The sequence below is a fragment of the Prionailurus bengalensis genome, chromosome E2, assembly GCF_016509475.1.
Source record: "Prionailurus bengalensis isolate Pbe53 chromosome E2, Fcat_Pben_1.1_paternal_pri, whole genome shotgun sequence".
In the NCBI taxonomy this organism is placed as follows: Eukaryota; Metazoa; Chordata; class Mammalia; order Carnivora; family Felidae; genus Prionailurus; species Prionailurus bengalensis.
Window position 1 is genome coordinate 670,075 of NC_057352.1, and position 17,611 is coordinate 687,685.

Sequence of the window (17,611 nt, forward strand, 5' to 3'; positions counted from 1 at the left end):
TATGGCAGTATGTTACAATGCTAAACATGCGCTTGCCACATAACCCAGCAGTTGCACTCTTGAGCATTTATCCCAGAGAAAAGAAGACTTATGAAGATTCACACACAAACATTTACACTAATGTTCATTGCAGCTTTATTTGTAATAACAAAGTACTGGAAACAGCCAAAATGTCCTTCAGTGGGTGAATGTTTGAAAAAAAACTGTGGTATATCCAAACCACTGAATACTACTTTGCAATAAAAAATAACTATTGATATACACAACTTGAATGGATCTCAAAGGAATTATTTTCACTAAAAAAAGCAAATCTCAAAAGGTTACCTACTCTGAGATTCTATTTATGTGAAATTCTGGAAGGTGCAAAACTATAACAGAAAACAGATCAGTGGTTGCCAGGGTTGGGGGTGGGGGAGCATCAGGAAGGAGTTTGTTTTCGGGCATTCACTTTCCATGCCCCCTCCCTATAAAGTGAGCTTTCCTAGTCTTAATTTCTGATCTTATACTCTAATAAACTTTTGCCTGTTGCTCATTAAAAAAAAAGGGGGGGGGGAGGAGTTTGCCTGCAGTGGATCTATTCTTTGTTTTGTGTTGGTCGATATACAAGTTAAAATTGATAGAACTGGGGGCGCCTGGGTGGCGCAGTCGGTTAAGCGTCCGACTTCAGCCAGGTCACGATCTCGCGGTTCGTGAGTTCGAGCCCCGCGTCGGGCTCTGGGCTGATGGCTCAGAGCCTGGAGCCTGTTTCCGATCCTGTGTCTCCCTCTCTCTCTGCCCCTTCCCCGTTCATGCTCTGTCTCTCTCTGTCCCCCCCCCCCCAAAAAAAATTGATAGAACTGAATGCCCCAAAAATGTGAGTGTTGTTGTATTTAAATAAAATATTTAAAATAAACTGTTTAGATACACATTGTAAAAAATAAAGTTTACACAAAATGTCAGTCTTATTAATTCTTGTTATTTAGAAGATTCTGGAATGAGAAGCAGCGCCCTAACCTTTGTCCAGTCTATGCTGTATAGTGGAGTGGCAGCATCCACTTTGGCCTTCTGAGCACATCACTCACCACAGTTGCCTCTATTACATTTCCCACCATTTTAATGACTCCTGAAGCCCCCAGCATGGCTAGTCTTCAAATTCTATCAGTTCCTTGGATCTGCAGAACCAATCAGTGCCTTCATATCTCTGTCTCTGTGTGTCCCCACCGCTGTTTCTCGGGCTCCGAGTCTCTCCGTCTCTGTTGTCTCCACGTTTCCGCTTTTTACCTTCTCTGGGTCTTCTTAGCTTAGTCTCCTGTCTTTGGGTTTGTTTTCCCAACGCTGGGTCTACCTATTTCAGTCTGTCCCTGACTTTGTCACTGTCTCTGGGTCTCTATCCATAGCCGAGTCTCCCAGTCTCTGGACTTCCCCTTCTTTTTTGAAAAGTAGGCTCTACATCCAAGGTGGAGTTTAAACTCACGACCCGACCCCAAGATGGAGTCGCATGGTCTAGTGACTGAGGTGCCCCTGGACCTCCACCCCCCCCTTTTTTTCTTTTAATTTAAAGATCTTTTTTTTTTCTTAAGAAAAAAAATCTTTTATTTTATTTTATTTTTTTGAGAGAGGTACTGAGAGAATCTGAAGCAGGCTCCATGCCCTCAGTGCAGAGCCCAACACGGGGCCGGATCCCACCAACCGTGAGATCATGATCTGAGCTGGCACCAAGAGTCCGAAGCGTAACAGACTGAGCCACTCAGGCGCCCCTGGACCTCCCCTTCATGATCTTTCTTCCTTTCACCGTGCCTCTGCCTTTCACCTCCCCCTGTCTTTTTACCCTCCTCTCTCTATCCCACCATCTCTGATACTCTGGGACTCCTTGTCCCTATTTCTCCATCTTTGGATATGCGGAGCCCTGGGTCCTCTGGTTTCTGTCACTCCCTGTCGCTGTGTCTCCTAGTCTGTGTCTCTCACTGCCTCAGTCTCTCCCGGCGGTATTTCTCCGCCCCCCCCCCCCCCCCACCTGTTTTTGGTTTTTTTTTTTTTCTCCCTCCACCTGTTTTACCGCGTTGCTATGGATCGAAAAAGACGCAGGCGCACGGGGGGCGAGATGCTGAGCGAGGCTAGCTCTGCCTCTGATTGGCTGTCCTTTCAGCCGTTGCATCTTCGCTCCGCCCCAGCCCTGGGGGATGGCCAATTGCCTTCTGGGGGTCGTAGTCCGCCGCGCAGGCCCAGCGCGCACGCGCAGTCTGAGCTGACGCCATCGCTCCGAGCTCCTGGCGGCTGGAACCGGCCGGGGACCGCTACGCAAGAGGTAGGTCTGGCTCTGCAGTGCGCTACGCCGTGCTTTTCCTGAGCGGATCGTAGCGGTCCCGCCAGTGTGCGCAGCGCAGCAGCGTTCGGAGGTGACTTGGAGTGGTGGGGAGGATGGGGAGGGAGCGACCCCGGCGGGGGAAGGGAGGAGGTTGGGCCGGGGTGGGAGGCTGGGAGGGGGAGGGGAAGAGCCCGGGAGCCCCTGGAGTGGAAGTGAGGTGGGGGAGGCGTGTGGGTCGGAGGGGGCGGGGCTGAGAGACGAGGGCCTGGCTACCCATCTTGGGTGTGGGAATAGGGAAGGGTTAAGGGCACCGTCCTGCGGCCTGGTAGAGGGAGGGGGTTACGAGAGGCGACATAAGGGCTAAGGGTGCCCCTAGTAGGCGGGAGGGACAGCCTGTGGCGTCCCGGTAGGAGAGCAGGGACGAGGCGGAGGTTCCTCTAGTGTGCGCGTTCACCTGAGTGAGGGGTCGGGCCGAGCAATCCTGGGGTGGAGCCAGGGGGTGGGGCCAAGGGGTGGGACCTGGGGTGAGGCTGGGGGTGAGGCGTTGTCTGTGCCCCGGGGATCCTCGAGGCCCTTAGACGCCCTGACTCTTCCCAGTCACCTGGGGATGGCTTCAGTTTGAATTAAGTGTCTGCTCCTGCTGTAGGGTCCCTTTGGTGGGCGAAGAAACCCAAGAGAGAGGGCAAGAATGGGTTTCCCTGATGCTGCTGTGAAAGTAGCCCGCAAGGGGGAGTGGGGACGACTGAGGATGTTTTTTAGACCTTTTATTAAAGAATTTATAGAAAAGTTCTAAGGAAAGGCCTTATAACTGCAGGCCTTTTGGTCTGATTCACCTGTTAGTATTTTGTACGTGTTGTGCCCTTTTCTCTCCTCGCTCCCCACTTCCTCCCCCTCCTCCCTTTTCCACCTCCTACCCCCCTCCTTTCTCACAGACACAACGTGTACTGAGCTGACCCCTTGGAGGCTAAGGTGGACAACCTCACAGCCCTCTTCTCCATACCAGGGTCTAGCCTCCCATTGCCCCAGTCCTCCCAACCATCCTGTAGAAGTTTCCTTTCCTGGTACAGGGCCACATGTGTATTGCTGCTGTTCCTCTGCCCGTTCCTTGAGTCTGTGAGTTCCTGTCCTTTGAGTTCTGTCCTTGAGGCTTTGGGGAAGCTCAGGTAGTTGTGCAGGAGGTTGCTTGATTTTCGTGCCGTCTGTGCTCCGGGGTGGATCCAGAGTTTGTGCTCTTGCCAGGGACCATAGAGGACAGCCGAGATGTTAAGGATGATCCCTTCATGTGCATTTTTTTTTTCAGTCTAAAGGCACCTTTCGCCCCTTTGTAATGGGTGAGTAACTATTGGGTGATGCCAGGAGACCCTGTGAATGTCCTGAGTAACATGAGGTGGGACTGTGGGAAGAGGAGAAGGGGGGCACGGCAGGGCCTGGAGGTAGAGCTGAAGAGTTGGGAGCTAAGCGTGAGCCCTGCTTAGCCCAGTGGGAAAGGGATTTGCCTGCAGGAGGCCCACAGTGCTTGGAGACCTCTCAGCTCAGCTGCCCACACCCCCCCGCCCCCCCCCCCCCTTGGCTTCCTCTGCATCCCAGGATCAGGAGGGCCAGGCTCATAGGATCAACCTCAGACATGTCCATGGGGTGCAGGGGGAGTCTGGGCTTTCCATCCCCATCTGAGGCAAATCCTGAGTGGCCCTGAGATGTGTGTGTGATGGGGGGAAGTCTGCTTGGTGAATGAGCCAAGAGGAACTTGGGCCATGGGGGATGGCCTCGCTCAAGGAATCTGGAGACAGGAAGGAGTTCTGGTGGTCCCTCTGCCTAACAAGGTCATCCTTGCAGCAGCATGACCAGGTTGTGAGGCTCTGATGAGAGAACATAAGATCCATGCATGCACACATTAATGAGTTATCTTTGGTTAACTTTGTGGAGACAGGCCCTGGACAGGATGATCGTGCCTGTGGTATCTTAAGAAAACCAAAATTACTTGCTTATGTGACCACACATCTGCCCGTATTACCACACAAAGCCCCACGTATCCTGTGCCTGTTGGGATACATGTGGTCGTGCCAGCTGGCTGGAGCTGGCACACTTCTCTTGCCAGGTGAGGCTCTAGATTAAAGGCAGAAACATGGTTAAAAGAGCTAGAGTCTGGAACTGGGATTGGGAAACTCTGGCCTACAGGCCAACCAGCAGCCCGTTTTTGTAATGAAGTTGTTTGGGGACACAGGCAGGCCCATGGCATGCGGGTGCTCTGGCTGTTTCAGCCACAAGGTGAAGTTGAGTTGTCTCAACCGAAACCACCTGTCCTGCATTTGCCAACCCTGGCCCCTAGCAGAATTAATGCAAGAGTGCATTTAAAAAAAAAAAAAAATTAAGTTTATTTATTTTGAGAGAGAGAGAGAGTGTGCTCAAGCAGGGAAGGAGCAGAGAGTCCTAAGCAGGCTCCACGCTGTCAGCACAGATCCCGATACAGGGTTCACCCTGGGGCTGGAACTCATGAACCATGAGATCATGACTTGGGTCAAAACCAAGAGTCAGATGCTTAACTGACTGAGCCCCACCGGTGCCCTGAGTGCATTTCTAATCTTGAGTGCATTTCTAATTAAAAATTCGAAGGAAGCTCTTTATAAACAAGTTTCTGAACTCCACATCTTTCTTAAGAAGAAAAAAAGCACATTTGACAATAAGAAACATTGGAACTTTATGGTATAGCAAAAAGAGAGCATGAAGTGAAAAGATAAGTCACAGACTGGGCTGCTGGCAAGACCAGGCCAGACAGACACCACTTGAATTATTTAATAGAAGGGAGCTGGAAGAAAATGGCCACTGAAGGAGTGCCTTGGTGGCTCAGTCAGTTGGTTGTCTGACTTCGGCTCAGGTCGTGATCTCCTGGTTTGTGAGTTTGAGCCCTGCGTCAGACTCTGTGCTGACAGCTCAGAGCCTGGAGCCTGTTTCAGATTCTGTGTCTCCCTTTCTCTCTGCCCCTTCCCTGCTCGCGCTGTCTCTCTCTCTTCCCCTCTCCCTCTCTCAAAAATAAATAAACATTAAAAATTTTTTAAAAAATGGCCACTGAAAAGCAGGCAGTTGACTCACAGAGCTAAAGCAGTCCTGAGAAAGCTCTGGCAGCAAAATGAGCAGATTATGTAGTCTGAGGGCCCTGGTGTGGGGGTGTGAGGAAGGGCCACCCTGTTGAGCATTGCCATAGTGGGTGGCAGGAGTTAGGCTGCCTCCTGTGGGCCGTAGTGGGTCATAGCACAGGCCCAGTGGTCCAGGTATCCCACTTGTAGGTTTACCTTCCCAATATATCACCACCCTGATCCCAGGGATAATCGCCAATGAAAATTCGGCACAGCCAGCAAGGCTCTTGATGAAAATAATTTACAGTCAACAGTGAGTAACCCCTGCTGTCATGGGGTTTACATTCCAGTGGGAGAGGCAGGTGGAAGGCAGGGAAGAGGGAGTGAGGAGGTATGGATGGGAGGAATTGAGCAGGCCGTGGAGGGAAGGTCTCCCTGGGGGACCCATCAGAGCCCAGACCCGGCTGGCACAGAAGAGCCTGCTGTGGGGAGCAGGGCGGGGGGGGGGGGGTAGGGGGGTTGTGCTCAGGGAACAGAGGGGAGGACATGATTGGAGGGCGGTGGGAAGGGTGGCCTGGCGAGCTCTTTCTTCCTTGAGGGAAATGGAACTCTTACTCAGTCTAGGCTGTGGGAGAGGACGGCGGCGGGTGCTTCGGTTTCTGCCACCTCTTCTCTTTCCAGCAGCTTTATTAGATGTAACTGACACCCCAAAAGAGATCACCTGTGTAAAGTGTGCAGTTCAGTGGTTTTGCCCATATTCACAGTTGTACAGCCAACACCACAGCTGATTTTAGGACGTTTTCATCGCTCCGACCCTGACCCCCTCGTCTGCCCCTGGCAGCCACGGAGCTACTTTCCGTCTCTGTGGATTTGCCAGTCCACGTACATGGAGTCAGACACCCCCACCGCCCCGAGGTCCTGGGCCGCAGGCGCTGGTGAAATGTCAGAGCGCATCTTCACTTTCCATGGAGGAGGTCATCAATGCCCGGTCCTGCATTGCAGAGTTTTCTCTGGAAAAGCAGGATTGCTGAAAAACGTCCTCACCACAGCTGTGCTCACACACATTTTCCTAAATTCCTCAGACGTGTTCGGAAGAAAACATGGTTGGTTTCTGTGGTTCAGCCAGGGGGAGCATTCCCACCGGGTTTGGGTGCCGCTTCTCTTTGGGGGTGTCTCCCTCCCAGCGGGGTCTGAGGGTTTTCTGGTTGTGTGGGGAGAAGTGTAGACCCCACAGATTCTGAGGGGAGCTAGAGCTCTGTCCTTGGATGCTCATAGCCAGTGAGAACATCGTGGGCCCGAAGCTGGCAGCCAGAGGCCTGGTCCCCCGTGGCCCTGCCGGCTTCTGGCCTTCAGCTTGCTCGGTGTTTGTTAGGGGTCACAACCAAGAGATTTCACCTAAAGACCCCAAATCTAGCTTCTCCCAAGTGATGCGTCTGCCCATCAGGATCAGCCAGGGGAGGAGAGGATGCTGACAGGACCTGAATACCACAGTCCCTTCCCTCCCCTGCACCATCGATTCCCTACTCCTGGTCAACTTCTACCTCCCACCTGGTTCTGTGGGTGGGTCAGGCCAGGTCTGCAGTCCTGTGTCATTCCCAGAAATAGATGCTGGTTGTCCACTGATCTACATTTGACCCTTGAACAAGGTGAGGGTTAGGGCATACCTGAAAATCCATATATAACTTTTGACTTCCCAAACACTTAACTGCCAATAGTCTGCTGTTGACCAGAAGCCTTACTGATCACATAAACAGTTGATTAACCTGTGTTGTGTATGTTATATATATCATGTACTGTGTTCTTACAATAAAGTGAGTTAGGGAAAAAGTGTTAGGAAAATTTTACGGAAGAGAAAATGCATTTACAATATTTTACTGTATTTATAAAGAAAATGCTCCTTAAAGTGGACCCATGCAGGTCAAACCTGTATTGTTCAAGGTTCAGCTGTATTTTGGATTTTTAGTTGTCTTAAGAAGAGGAGCAATCCTGGCACCTAGGCCTCCCAAATGTGGAAGGAAGTCTGGGATACACCCAAATCTGGCATGGTATCCCATGCATCGAGTATACGTTGTTGGAATGAAGTTAGTAACATTTTAAAATTTTTATCTTTTTTTTTTTTTTTTTTTTTTTTTTTAAATTTTTTTTTTCAACGTTTATTTATTTTTGGGACAGAGAGAGACAGAGCATGAACGGGGGAGGGGCAGAGAGAGAGGGAGACACAGAATCGGAAACAGGCTCCAGGCTCTGAGCCATCAGCCCAGAGCCTGACGCGGGGCTCGAACTCATGGACTGCGAGATCGTGACCTGGCTGAAGTCGGACGCTTAACCGACTGCGCCACCCAGGCGCCCCTAAAATTTTTATCTTTGAAAGTGAGATTGTCCTGTAACTTTTCTTTATCCTAATTGTGACTGATTTATTTTTTTTAATCCTGGTAATAGCCGTCTTACAAAATGAGTTGTCACTTCCAACATTTTATGTTAATTTTTATCTGTACACATACAAGACTCTGCTGATACTTAACAAGCAGATTGCTTGGAAACCTGTGTGGACTCTGGGTATGGAGGGTGGGACTGAGGAGCTCATCCATGTTGGGGTCTGGATGCCCCATGGCTTGCTTCTCATTGTCTGTCTGTAGTCATGTCTGTCTGTCCTGTGCAGGGCTGAGATCCCAGAGCATCCTGCCATCCCTGGTGTCTCTCCCTTGCAGCTGCAGTTACGTGAACTTGCCCTCCACGACAGGTGCCCTATCCCTGGATAGTCACATTTCCCAGTGTAGGTTTGGAAAGATGTTGCCGCTGGAGAAGGCGTTTGCCAACCCCAGGAGCTCCCCAGCTCCCCCAGAACTGCCCATGCTAGGATCAGCAGCTGAGGACCAGCAAGAGGACTCCAGGAGTGGCCTTGGGGAGGTCCCTGCCAACCTTGAGTCCTCCCGCCTGCATTTCCGGAACTTCATCTACCAGGAAGCTGCAGGGCCCCACCAGGCCCTGGACCAGCTGTATGAGCTGTGCCGCCAGTGGCTGCGCCCTGAGGCACACTCCAAGGAGCAGATGCTGGAACTGCTGGTGCTGGAGCAGTTCCTGAGCGCCCTGCCGGACAAAGTACGGTCCTCAGTGGTGGCACAGCATCCTGAGAACTGCCAGAAGGCAGCCTCCCTGGTGAAGGACCTTGCCGACGCCCTAGAGGAGCCAGGTGAGCCCACCACCCCAGAGGAGAGCACAGCACAGAAGAGATAGTAAGGGAGGTGGTCAGCCCTGGGAGGAGTAAAGTTGACAGCATAGGGCCCAAACTCCAATCAGTGGCTTACCTGAGAGTTGAATTCCCCTGTGTATAAGAGGCACAGAGGTGAGCAGCCCTGAACTGCTGGGGTAGCTCCTCAGCAGGGATACAGCCCCACCACCCTGCCCAGAGTTGCCTCATGGGCTGGGAAGGCTGCTTGGGCCCTGCCCTCACATCTGCCTTCCAGATACAAGGAAGCTGGGGGAACCAGCCCCTTAAAAACAGTAAATGTCCTGGGCATCTGTTTCTGCGCTGGGGCTGGGTGGGCAGAGTCTCTACCACATCAGAGGGCGGGGCCTGAGGGACTGCTGGTGATGGGGTCCTGGAGCCTTGTCTGCTCCCACCCCCTGCAGGTTCACTGTGTGATTGTTAGCACATCTCTCACTTCCCCTGGAGTATAAACAGGGATGCTGTTGAGTCTGCCATGGGGCTGTCCACAGCTCTAAGCGAGGGGCAGCGTGGGAAGCTCGCTGAGCCTTTGCCATCTGCTCTATTACCAGATGGGTCCGTGAAGACTGGGGAAGACGTGGAGCCCAGTGAGCCCCAGGCCGCCCCTAACATCTGTGAGTGAGCAGTTAGCCCTGGGACGGGTGTGGGCCAGTGCTTGGTTGGGGGAGGGCATGAGGCAGATGCCACGGAGGTTCTCATGAGAGCCAAGGTCTGGCAGTCTGTGCTGACTGACTTCTTCCTGTAGGCTCTGGTGAACACGACAGCTATTTATAATTAATCTTCAAAGATTACGCGGGTTGTACATGCTTTACCATAAACACCGAAAAGCATTGAGGTACAAAGAAAATCTCCCCCCGCCTCCATGTGCCCTCCACAGCTAAAACCAAATGGTGTGCCCTGGCATGTGTTCCTTCATCTCTTGCACACACACGCACACATCTCAGCCCTGAGCCCTGAGAGAGCTTGTGGCCAGTGTCCCTGGAGACGATATACTCGTGCTGGAGCTCGTGCTGTTTGCGTGGAGCAACGTCTCACCCACCCAGGCCCATCCAGGCAGTGGCCAGCGCCATCTCCTTACTTTCTCGGCATTTCACAGGATCCGCCCTTCCTTGGCCTAGAGTTGGGATTTACGGCCATTAAGGTTTCTGCCTCTTCCTACAAATGCGCCATGAAACGTCCGCAGGCATGTGCCTTGTGTGGATGTTTTGTGTGTTTAGGTGGGTTCCTCACGATCACTGGACAAAGGACATTTCTGCATGGTCGTGCGAAGTTTTGTAGCACATACGGTGCCAGTACACAAGGTGCCCGTTTGCCCACATCTATGCCGTATTGTGTCATTGCTTTTTAAGATTTCTACCAATCTAACTGGTAGAAAAGTGTTACCTGCTTTGTGGGCTTTCATTAGAAAGCCACTGTTGACCGTGAGCTTCTTTTTGCTTTCTTCTTGGCTACTCTGCTCTGTCACCTGAGGACAATTGTAGGGTCCCTTGAGCTTAAGACCTACTGTGACATGAGCGCTGAGACCTTCTGCCTCTGAGTCTGACAACTCTTCCCTCTCTTCCTGGGTCCTGTGCGCGGGGGGCCCTGGGGTCTCCCTGATTGGCTTGGGCTGCCCAGCTGTGTGACACTAGTCTGCTCAGCTCTGTGTCCCCTTCTACCAGCCTGTCCTGCTCCAGACCCTGTGCTTCTGGAACAAGGGTGTGCCGGGGACAAGAAACCCGAACAGCCCAAGCCTGCTAAGGCTGAGCCAAAGGTGCGTGGGGTCTGTCTTGTCCAGGGTTCTCAGGGCCTGTCCCCAAGGAGGAGGAGCTGTCCCCCTAGCTTATTAGGCTCTCTCCTTGCCCCTGTCATTAATATGCTGCCAGCTGGCCCTGGGAGGGATGGGGGCCCAGCCACAGGAGAAGGGGGTCTGGGCTGAGGTTCCTGGGCTGCACACCTAGGCTGCTCCCTCCCCAGGAAGCCAAGAGGAGGTGAGGGTGAGGCAAGGAGAGGTCTCTGAGATCAGAGCAAAGGGGCCCGAGTGCCCCCTTGGGGGTGTTGGACAGGTGGTCCCTTTCTGTCAGCCCCCTACCAACCTGGTTTGTGGTGACTCCCGGGCCCCAGTCCCTTTAGCTGCTTCCATCGCCCTGTTCTGTTGTCTCCTCTGGGCGAGTGCACTGTTCCTGCCACCACAGCCTCCTTCTCACCTCCTGCCAGGCCAGCTGCCCCTGTCCTGCAAGGTTCCCTCCCCACTGCCGTACCCCCTTCTGCATTCTGGGCCTGGTCGTGCCCTATCCCCTGCCCGGTGGACACATCTCCCAGCCCTCGTGGGGCCCGTGGCGCACTTGTCTCCTCTGTGGCCTTTGTCATGGGTGACTGCTTCTCCTAAGGGCAGTAAGCGTGGCTGTTCTGGACCCCCTGTCCCCTGGGTGCCGGCCTGGGGCCCATGCAGGGATGGAGGAGATAAGAGATGTTGGGGTTTTGCCCTCTAGGGGACATTTGGTGATATCTGGAGACAGCTTTGGTTGTCAGTATTTGGCTGGGGGAGGAGGTGCTGCTAATACCCAGAGGAAGAGGCTGGGAAACAGCCTGCAGTGCCCAGGGTTGGTCCTGCCAGAAGAAACTCCATAGTGCTGAGGTGAAGAAACCCAGCCCCCGTGTTAACCTGGGATCTGGGTCCAGGCCCTGCTAGGCGCCCACCCCCGCTGTGCTCACTGTGGTCGTGGGACTGAGGGTCCACCCTCCCTCTGGACGGGAAGCCTCAGCCGTGGTGGTGCTGCCGTTTCAGAAGTTGACATTTCCGGAGATGCCTCTGTACCTGGGGGAATGGGGCCACCTGGACCCGGCAGAGGAGAACCTGAAGACCTTCCGGAAACTGCTCCTGTGGGGTGAGACTTGTCCCCCACAGCCTCATGCTGTACCCTGTCCTCTTCCAAGAGGATTGGCCTAGGGGATTCCGACTCCCACATGGAGCATTGGTTACGGCCCCACAGTGTTTTTTGTTTTGTTTTTTTTTAATGTTTATTTTTGAGAGGGGGAGAGAGAGAGAGAGAGGGAGACAGAGCGTGAACAGGGGAGGAGCAGAGAGACAGGGAGACACAGAATCAGAAGCAGGCTCCAGTCTCCAAGTACTGACGCAGGGCTCAAACTCACAAACCACAATATTGTGACCTGGGCCAAAGTCGGATGCTGAACTGACTGAGCCACCCAGGCACCCCCCCCCCCACAGTGTTTGTTTTTGTAATATTTGCTTATTTATTAAAAAAACATTTTAATGTTTATTTTTGAGAGATAGGTCAGGGGAGGGGCAGAGAGATAGGGAGACACAGAATCCAAAGCAGGCTCCAGGCTCTGAGCTGCCAGCACAGAGCCTGACACACAGGGCTCAAACCCACGAACCGTGAGATCATGACCAGGCACCCCAATGTTTATGTTGAGAGAAAGAGTGCACACATGCTGCCAGGGAAAGGGCAGAGAGAGGGAGACAGAGGATCCGAAGCAGGCTCCATGCTTACAGCAGAGCGCCCGGTGTGGGGTTCGAACCCACGAACCATGAGATCATGACCTGAGCCAAAGTCAGACCCTTAAACCGACTGAGCCACCCAGGCGCCTTGAGGCCCCACCCTTCTCACTGTACAGGGTTGAGTTCTGCCACAGCCCTGGGGTTTTGAGTTTGCAGCCCCTGCTCGTAGGACCCAAAGCTTCCGAATGTGGAAAGGCCTCCTGGCACCAGTCGTCAACTTTACTATCATCCTTGGTACACAGATGGAGCTTCTTGGCCTTCATGGCTCTTCTCTCTTGAGTGGACATCGTCGCCCACAACACAGGCCCCAACACAGACGTCTGAGCTCTTTGTGGTTGTAGTTTTACGTTCTTCTCTGACTTTGCTCTCCATTGAATTCCCCCACTTCCCTGTTGGCTGTCCGGCTCTGTCTCGGTAGGCCCTCTTTTTCACCCCTTCCCCAGTGTTCTTGGAACCCCCAGCACTCCAGGGCTCTGAGTGAGGCAGCTTCGGTGAGTGTCCAGGGCAGAGGAAAGGACAGTGTCCAGAGCAGAGGCCCTGCTGCCCTTCCTGGCCAGCCCATGGGGCTTGAGGCGCAACATTGGCTGCTTTCTACTCTGGCTTCAGTGTCTCTCTCTGTTTTTGTGTGTTTTGATCGCACTCAGGGTACCAGCTCGCCCAGCCTGATGACACCTGCAGGCTGGAGACAGAAGAGCTTCGGTTGGTTGAAGCTGAACCGCCGGAAGGCAGCTTCTCAGGTGAGGGCCGAGAACCGTGGTGAGGCTGGGGTAGAGGGGCACCTTTCCAAGGCTGGTGGAAGCTCTCCACAGCTCCTCAACTTTGACCTCGCTCTTCTCCCACCACCTGTCCTGTGCCTTGGCCGCCCCCCACCCCAGTGTCAGAGCAGGAGGCAGGAATCCAGCTGTTCTAACAATCTTTCACTGTGTCACAAACAGCCCCCAAACTCAGTCTCCTAAACAGCAGTAGTGTTGGTGGTTATGATCCTGTGGATTGACTGGGATGGGATGGGCGTCTGTTATGCTCCCTTTGCTGGTTGCTGGGCCGCATACATAGCCACAGTCATCAGGAAGCTTGGCTGGGCTGGAATGTCCCTGGCGGTCTCACTCACACCAGCGGCGGTTAGTGCTGGCTCTTGCCAGGCAGCTCAGCTGAGGCTGTCAACCTGCGTTCTCCATGTTGCCCCTCCAAGTAGTTAGTTTGCGCTTCCTCATGGCATGGCATTTGAGTTCTGGAGCATTCCAGGAGGGGACGCACCATTGTGCAGGTGCTTTTTAAATTTTTGCTTCTGTCATGCATGCTTAATGTCCTGTAGACCATAGTAGGTCATGTGGCCAAGCCAATGTGCATGGTTTGTATGTCTGTGCATGTGGGGGAGGGGGTACTCCCCAAGGGCCCAAATCCCAGGAGACCGGCTTCATTGGGGGCTGCCATTGTAACACGTTAGTTACCACATAGGGGATTATTTGGCCCTTCCTGGTGAGGGATGCAGGCTCCCTCCAGCTCATGGCTGCGTTGCCAGTGTCTGCTCTCGTGCGGTTTGGGATGGCTGCTGTGGCTCCCACATCCACAGCTGCAGGAAGGAGGAAGCCCCTCCACAAACCTTACACTTGTGCATCCATCCCATTGACCATAGCTTGCTCACGTGGCCACTTTGGCTGCAAGACAGGCCAGGAGTGCCAGCAGGTGGGCAGTCGTGAGCTCAGGGAGTGCCAGAAAAGGGAAAGCACATGGGGACACACGGCAGTCTTCTGAGTGATTTTGTTTCAACCCATTGCCCCTGGGTTTGTGGAGGGTATTGACTGATGGTGTGCATGCAAAGCCCTCTCACATCCTCACCCGCTTCCCCCTTGCTCCGGCTTTCCATCCTGTCCATCTTCATAGCCCCCAGCCCACGCCTTTTGTTAGGTTTCCTGCTCACATGGCAGCTTGCTTCTCTGAGCCCTGGGAGGTGGGACTGCTCACACCGTGACCTTGTTTTAGGGGATAGGAGGTGGCAGGAAAGTAAAGAGAGCATGTGCGAAACGCTGATGGAGAGGATCACAAGGGAAATTCTCGTTTGCCCCTTGACGGGTGCTGCTCCGGAGGAGGAAGAGCAGCCGCAGAAGGTTCTGGAACCTCAGGAGAGGGAACCAAGCCCTGTCCCCAGAGCCCAGAGGCAGTCAGTCATCCGGGAGCCAGCCCAGGACAGGGGCACAGCAGGGGAGAGCCCTACTGTGCCTGTAGCTCCAGCTGCCCCACGCCAAGGCCTTGGAAGAAAAAGGCCCCACTCGAAGGATGTGGGCGGGCAGGGCCCTGAGCCTGTCTCCAGCATGAGCCACCCCCAGCAGCGCCATGTGAAGGAGCCCGCTGCATCTGGCCTCGGCGCAGGGTCCCTGGGCGCGAGTTGCTCTGCTGCCGATGAGCCTGGGCTGTCCCGAGGGAAGCCCTACGCGTGCAGCGAGTGTGGGGAGACCTTTGCGTGGATCTCACATTTCATTGACCATCTCCGAAGCCACAGCGGCAGGAAGCTGTACGCGTGCCAGGGCTGCTGGAAGACCTTCCACTTCAGCCTGGCCCTGGCCGAGCATCAGAAGACCCATGAGAAGGAGAAAGGCTACGCGCTGGGGTGGGCCCTGGGACCCCACCCTGCTGCGTGTGGTGCCCACGCTGGCGGGAGGCTCCGTGGGCTCCCGGGGTGTGTGGCAGGTGACATTTTCCCTGTGCAGCCTGAGGCTCAGCGATGAGCTGCTTTGCTGTAGGGTCCCTAGAGGCCAGCCTTGCCTCCCAGGTTTGTGTCCCTAGAGACAGCCTTGCCTGCCCAGGTTTATGTCCCTAGAGGGCAATCTTGCCTGCCAGATTTCCCTAGCGATGTATCCGCTGCTTTGAAACCCTTGCGTGGCTTCCTGCAGTATCTGTGTGGATGTAAGTCTGTCTGTTCTCTAAATGAGCTAATGTGGCTAAAGCACTTAGAACCCAGAAGGGCCCACGGGAAGCCCTTGTCTCCTTGTAAACACACCCATGCAGATGCCCATGTGCAAGCACGAGCTATCTGGTGTGAAAGAATATTCCCCTTTCTTCCGTAGCCATTTTAGCACCACCCACACATTGGAACATTTGTCATTGTGCAAAGTGTAGAGTTGCCTTAAAGTGTGTGATCCGCCGGCTCTTGCTGAAGTCAGCTTTGTCTCTGTTCCCCTTGTTCAAGCTCCCCAGGGCTTCTGCTCAAGCTGTTTGGTCTTTTCGTAAACACCTGATATCAAGTTCACTTCTGAACCCTCAATAGCAAATTGTTTCCTAGTTAAGCACGTGTCTACATGTGTGGAGTGGCTTTACAAAGATCACAAAAATGCGTGGAGCCTGGTAACGCTGTGCTTTCAAACCATGTGTCTCAGCCTACTAGTGAATTGTGAAACCAAATTAGCGGACGGTCGCCAGCATTGCAAATCAGTAGAATTAAGTAAAAATTCGTCGTGTAGTAAAGGCAAATATTGTTTTGTGAAACTTTTCAGCTATATATCTAAATATGAGACCCGGTTGAATTGTGAAATCAAATTAGTGGACGGTCACCAGCATTGCAAATCAGTAGAATTAAGTAAAAATTCATCATCCGGCTGTAAAGGCAAATACTGTTCTGTGAAAATTTTCAACTGTATATCTAAATATGAGACCCGGTTGCAATGTAAGATGTATTTCTTACTCAGGGTGGAGGGTCATGATCAAAGCAGGTTGAAAACACTAATAAGGGTTGATGAGGTGTGTCTGCCTGGGCAAGTGGAAACTTAATTCTTTGGGCTACATAAGGTGATCTTTTGATTTTTGCATTTGATCTCAGATTAGAGCATTGCTTCTGTTGCCTGAGCATAAACTTAACTGCTTCTTGTAGGTAAACTGGTGCCTCTTTCTGTCATGGTGTTTGAGCAGGCAGTCTGTTGTAATGATGCCCGAATCATAGATGCTTAACCTAATAAAGGATTTATTTCTTCACTCACATGACAGTCTTGTGTTTGTTGCTGTTGCTTGTGTGTGGAAGCGAGGGGGACTGTGCTCTGTGTGGTGATTTGGGGATCCAGGCTCTGTCCCTGTAGTGGCTCTGTTCTCCACTGGTCCCTTGGAGCATGTGGGGAAGGCCATACTTGCTCAGTTGGGAGATGACACACATCACTTCCACTCGTGTACTTGGAGAGACATGATCTCATGGCCTCAGTCACGTGAAAGGGTCTGGGACTGTGTATGAGGTGCCTGTCTCTGTTACAGTCACCGAGCTCAGTTACCCTCTTTGCCTGTCTCCCTCTCACCCCCATCCTGAACGGAGTGTGGTTCTGGTAATAATTAAATACATACATATATATATATATATATATATATATATATATACACACACACACACACACACACACGCACACATACACATGCACACGTATATGTATATATTTATATTTGCTCTCTGAACTCTTGTTCCCAGCCTAACCCATGAGCATGCCTCTCCTGCCACAGAGCGGTAACCCCTGGGGGTGCGTCTTGCATCAGCTTCAGGGCCACTGATGGGTCCTTCATTATCAGAAAGCCCAGCTCTCTATCCTGTTTGTTTCCTATCTGAGGTTTCCTTTAGTGCACAGCTAGATGTTGATGCCTTGTTTATATTTTCATACTTCTATTTGGAAATAATTTCAAACTTGTAGAAGAGACACGAAAATAATAAAAGTCATCCAACCCCTACCTATGTGAACATCTTCCCTTGCTTGCCTGTGATCTTGGGCCCCTGCCCCCCATACACACACCTGGGACACACCTGGGAGTGCCTGAGGTCCACATTCCTACTGTTGGTGATGATTCCTTTGCTCAAAGTGCTGTCCAGTTTCTCCACCTTAGAGTTACTTTTCCCCCTTAATTTGTGGGGAGACGCTTTAAGATAACGCAAATACCCTGCTCCTCACCAAAATGCCACCCTCCCCCCCAGCCCCAGGGGCATCCTCCATTGATGATTTTTGCCATATGGTTGCAAAATACTGGTTATCTGACACCAGCCCTCCTTCCGTGGCATTACCAGCCAGCCCTGGGCATTCTGCTGCATAGCCAACACCCTCCTTTCTCTCCCATTTATTTGTCTTTACTATCAGGATGGACTTAGGGATTCCTCTTTTTTCAGTGTTTTTTCAAGTTTTATTACGTATTGCTGTCCTTGGTAATTTTCGTGCTCAGGTTGTCCCAGATGTGGCCAGGGAGAGTCCCTTCAAGAAGGCTCCTACATCCCTGTAACATGCCTTCATCATGATTAAAAATTTTTTTTATTTAAATGTTTATTTATTTTTGAGAGAGCGAGAGACAGAGTGTGAGCGGGGGAGGGGCAGAGAGATAGGGAGTCCCAGAATGTGAAGTAGGCTCCAGGCTGCAAGCTGTTAGCACAGAGCCCAATGCGGGGCTCAAACTCCTGTACCGAGAGATCATGACCTGAGCTGAAGTCGGACTCTTAACCAGCAGAGCCACCCAGGTGCCCCTCCATCATTGTTTGAACAATTCCTTTTTCTTTAGCATAGTAAGATGTTCCAAGC

The 17,611-nt window shown here is 52.5% G+C and overlaps 1 protein-coding gene across 4 annotated transcripts; it reads left to right on the forward strand.

Moving 5' to 3' along the window:
• The first annotated feature begins 2,186 nt into the window (after positions 1–2,186).
• ZSCAN18 (zinc finger and SCAN domain containing 18) lies at positions 2,187–16,050 on the forward strand. Of its 4 annotated transcripts, XM_043600019.1 has the most exons (8): positions 2,231–2,284; positions 3,585–3,615; positions 8,064–8,545; positions 9,133–9,195; positions 10,243–10,334; positions 11,349–11,448; positions 12,728–12,820; positions 14,064–16,050. In XM_043600019.1, the coding sequence occupies exons 3-8, from the start codon at positions 8,143–8,145 to the stop codon at positions 14,804–14,806; spliced, it is 1,494 nt and encodes a 497-aa protein (XP_043455954.1). In that variant the 5' UTR covers positions 2,231–2,284; positions 3,585–3,615; positions 8,064–8,142; the 3' UTR covers positions 14,807–16,050. The 4 variants fall into 4 exon arrangements, with proteins under 4 accessions (XP_043455956.1, XP_043455955.1, XP_043455954.1 ...); XM_043600021.1 differs by lacking the exon at positions 3,585–3,615 and having other exon boundaries at positions 2,187–2,284; XM_043600020.1 differs by lacking the exon at positions 3,585–3,615 and having other exon boundaries at positions 2,224–2,284; positions 8,015–8,545.
• Positions 16,051–17,611: the final 1,561 nt, after the last annotated feature.

Coding starts and splice junctions, on each gene's coding strand:
- ZSCAN18 (XM_043600021.1), top strand. CDS start 8,143: ATGTTGCCGCTGGAGAAGGCGTTTGCCAACCCCAGGAGCTCCCCAGCT. Junction 8,546..9,132: donor CGACGCCCTAGAGGAGCCAG/GTGAGCCCACCA, acceptor CTCTATTACCAG/ATGGGTCCGTGAAGACTGGG. Junction 10,335..11,348: donor CTGCTAAGGCTGAGCCAAAG/GTGCGTGGGGTC, acceptor CTGCCGTTTCAG/AAGTTGACATTTCCGGAGAT.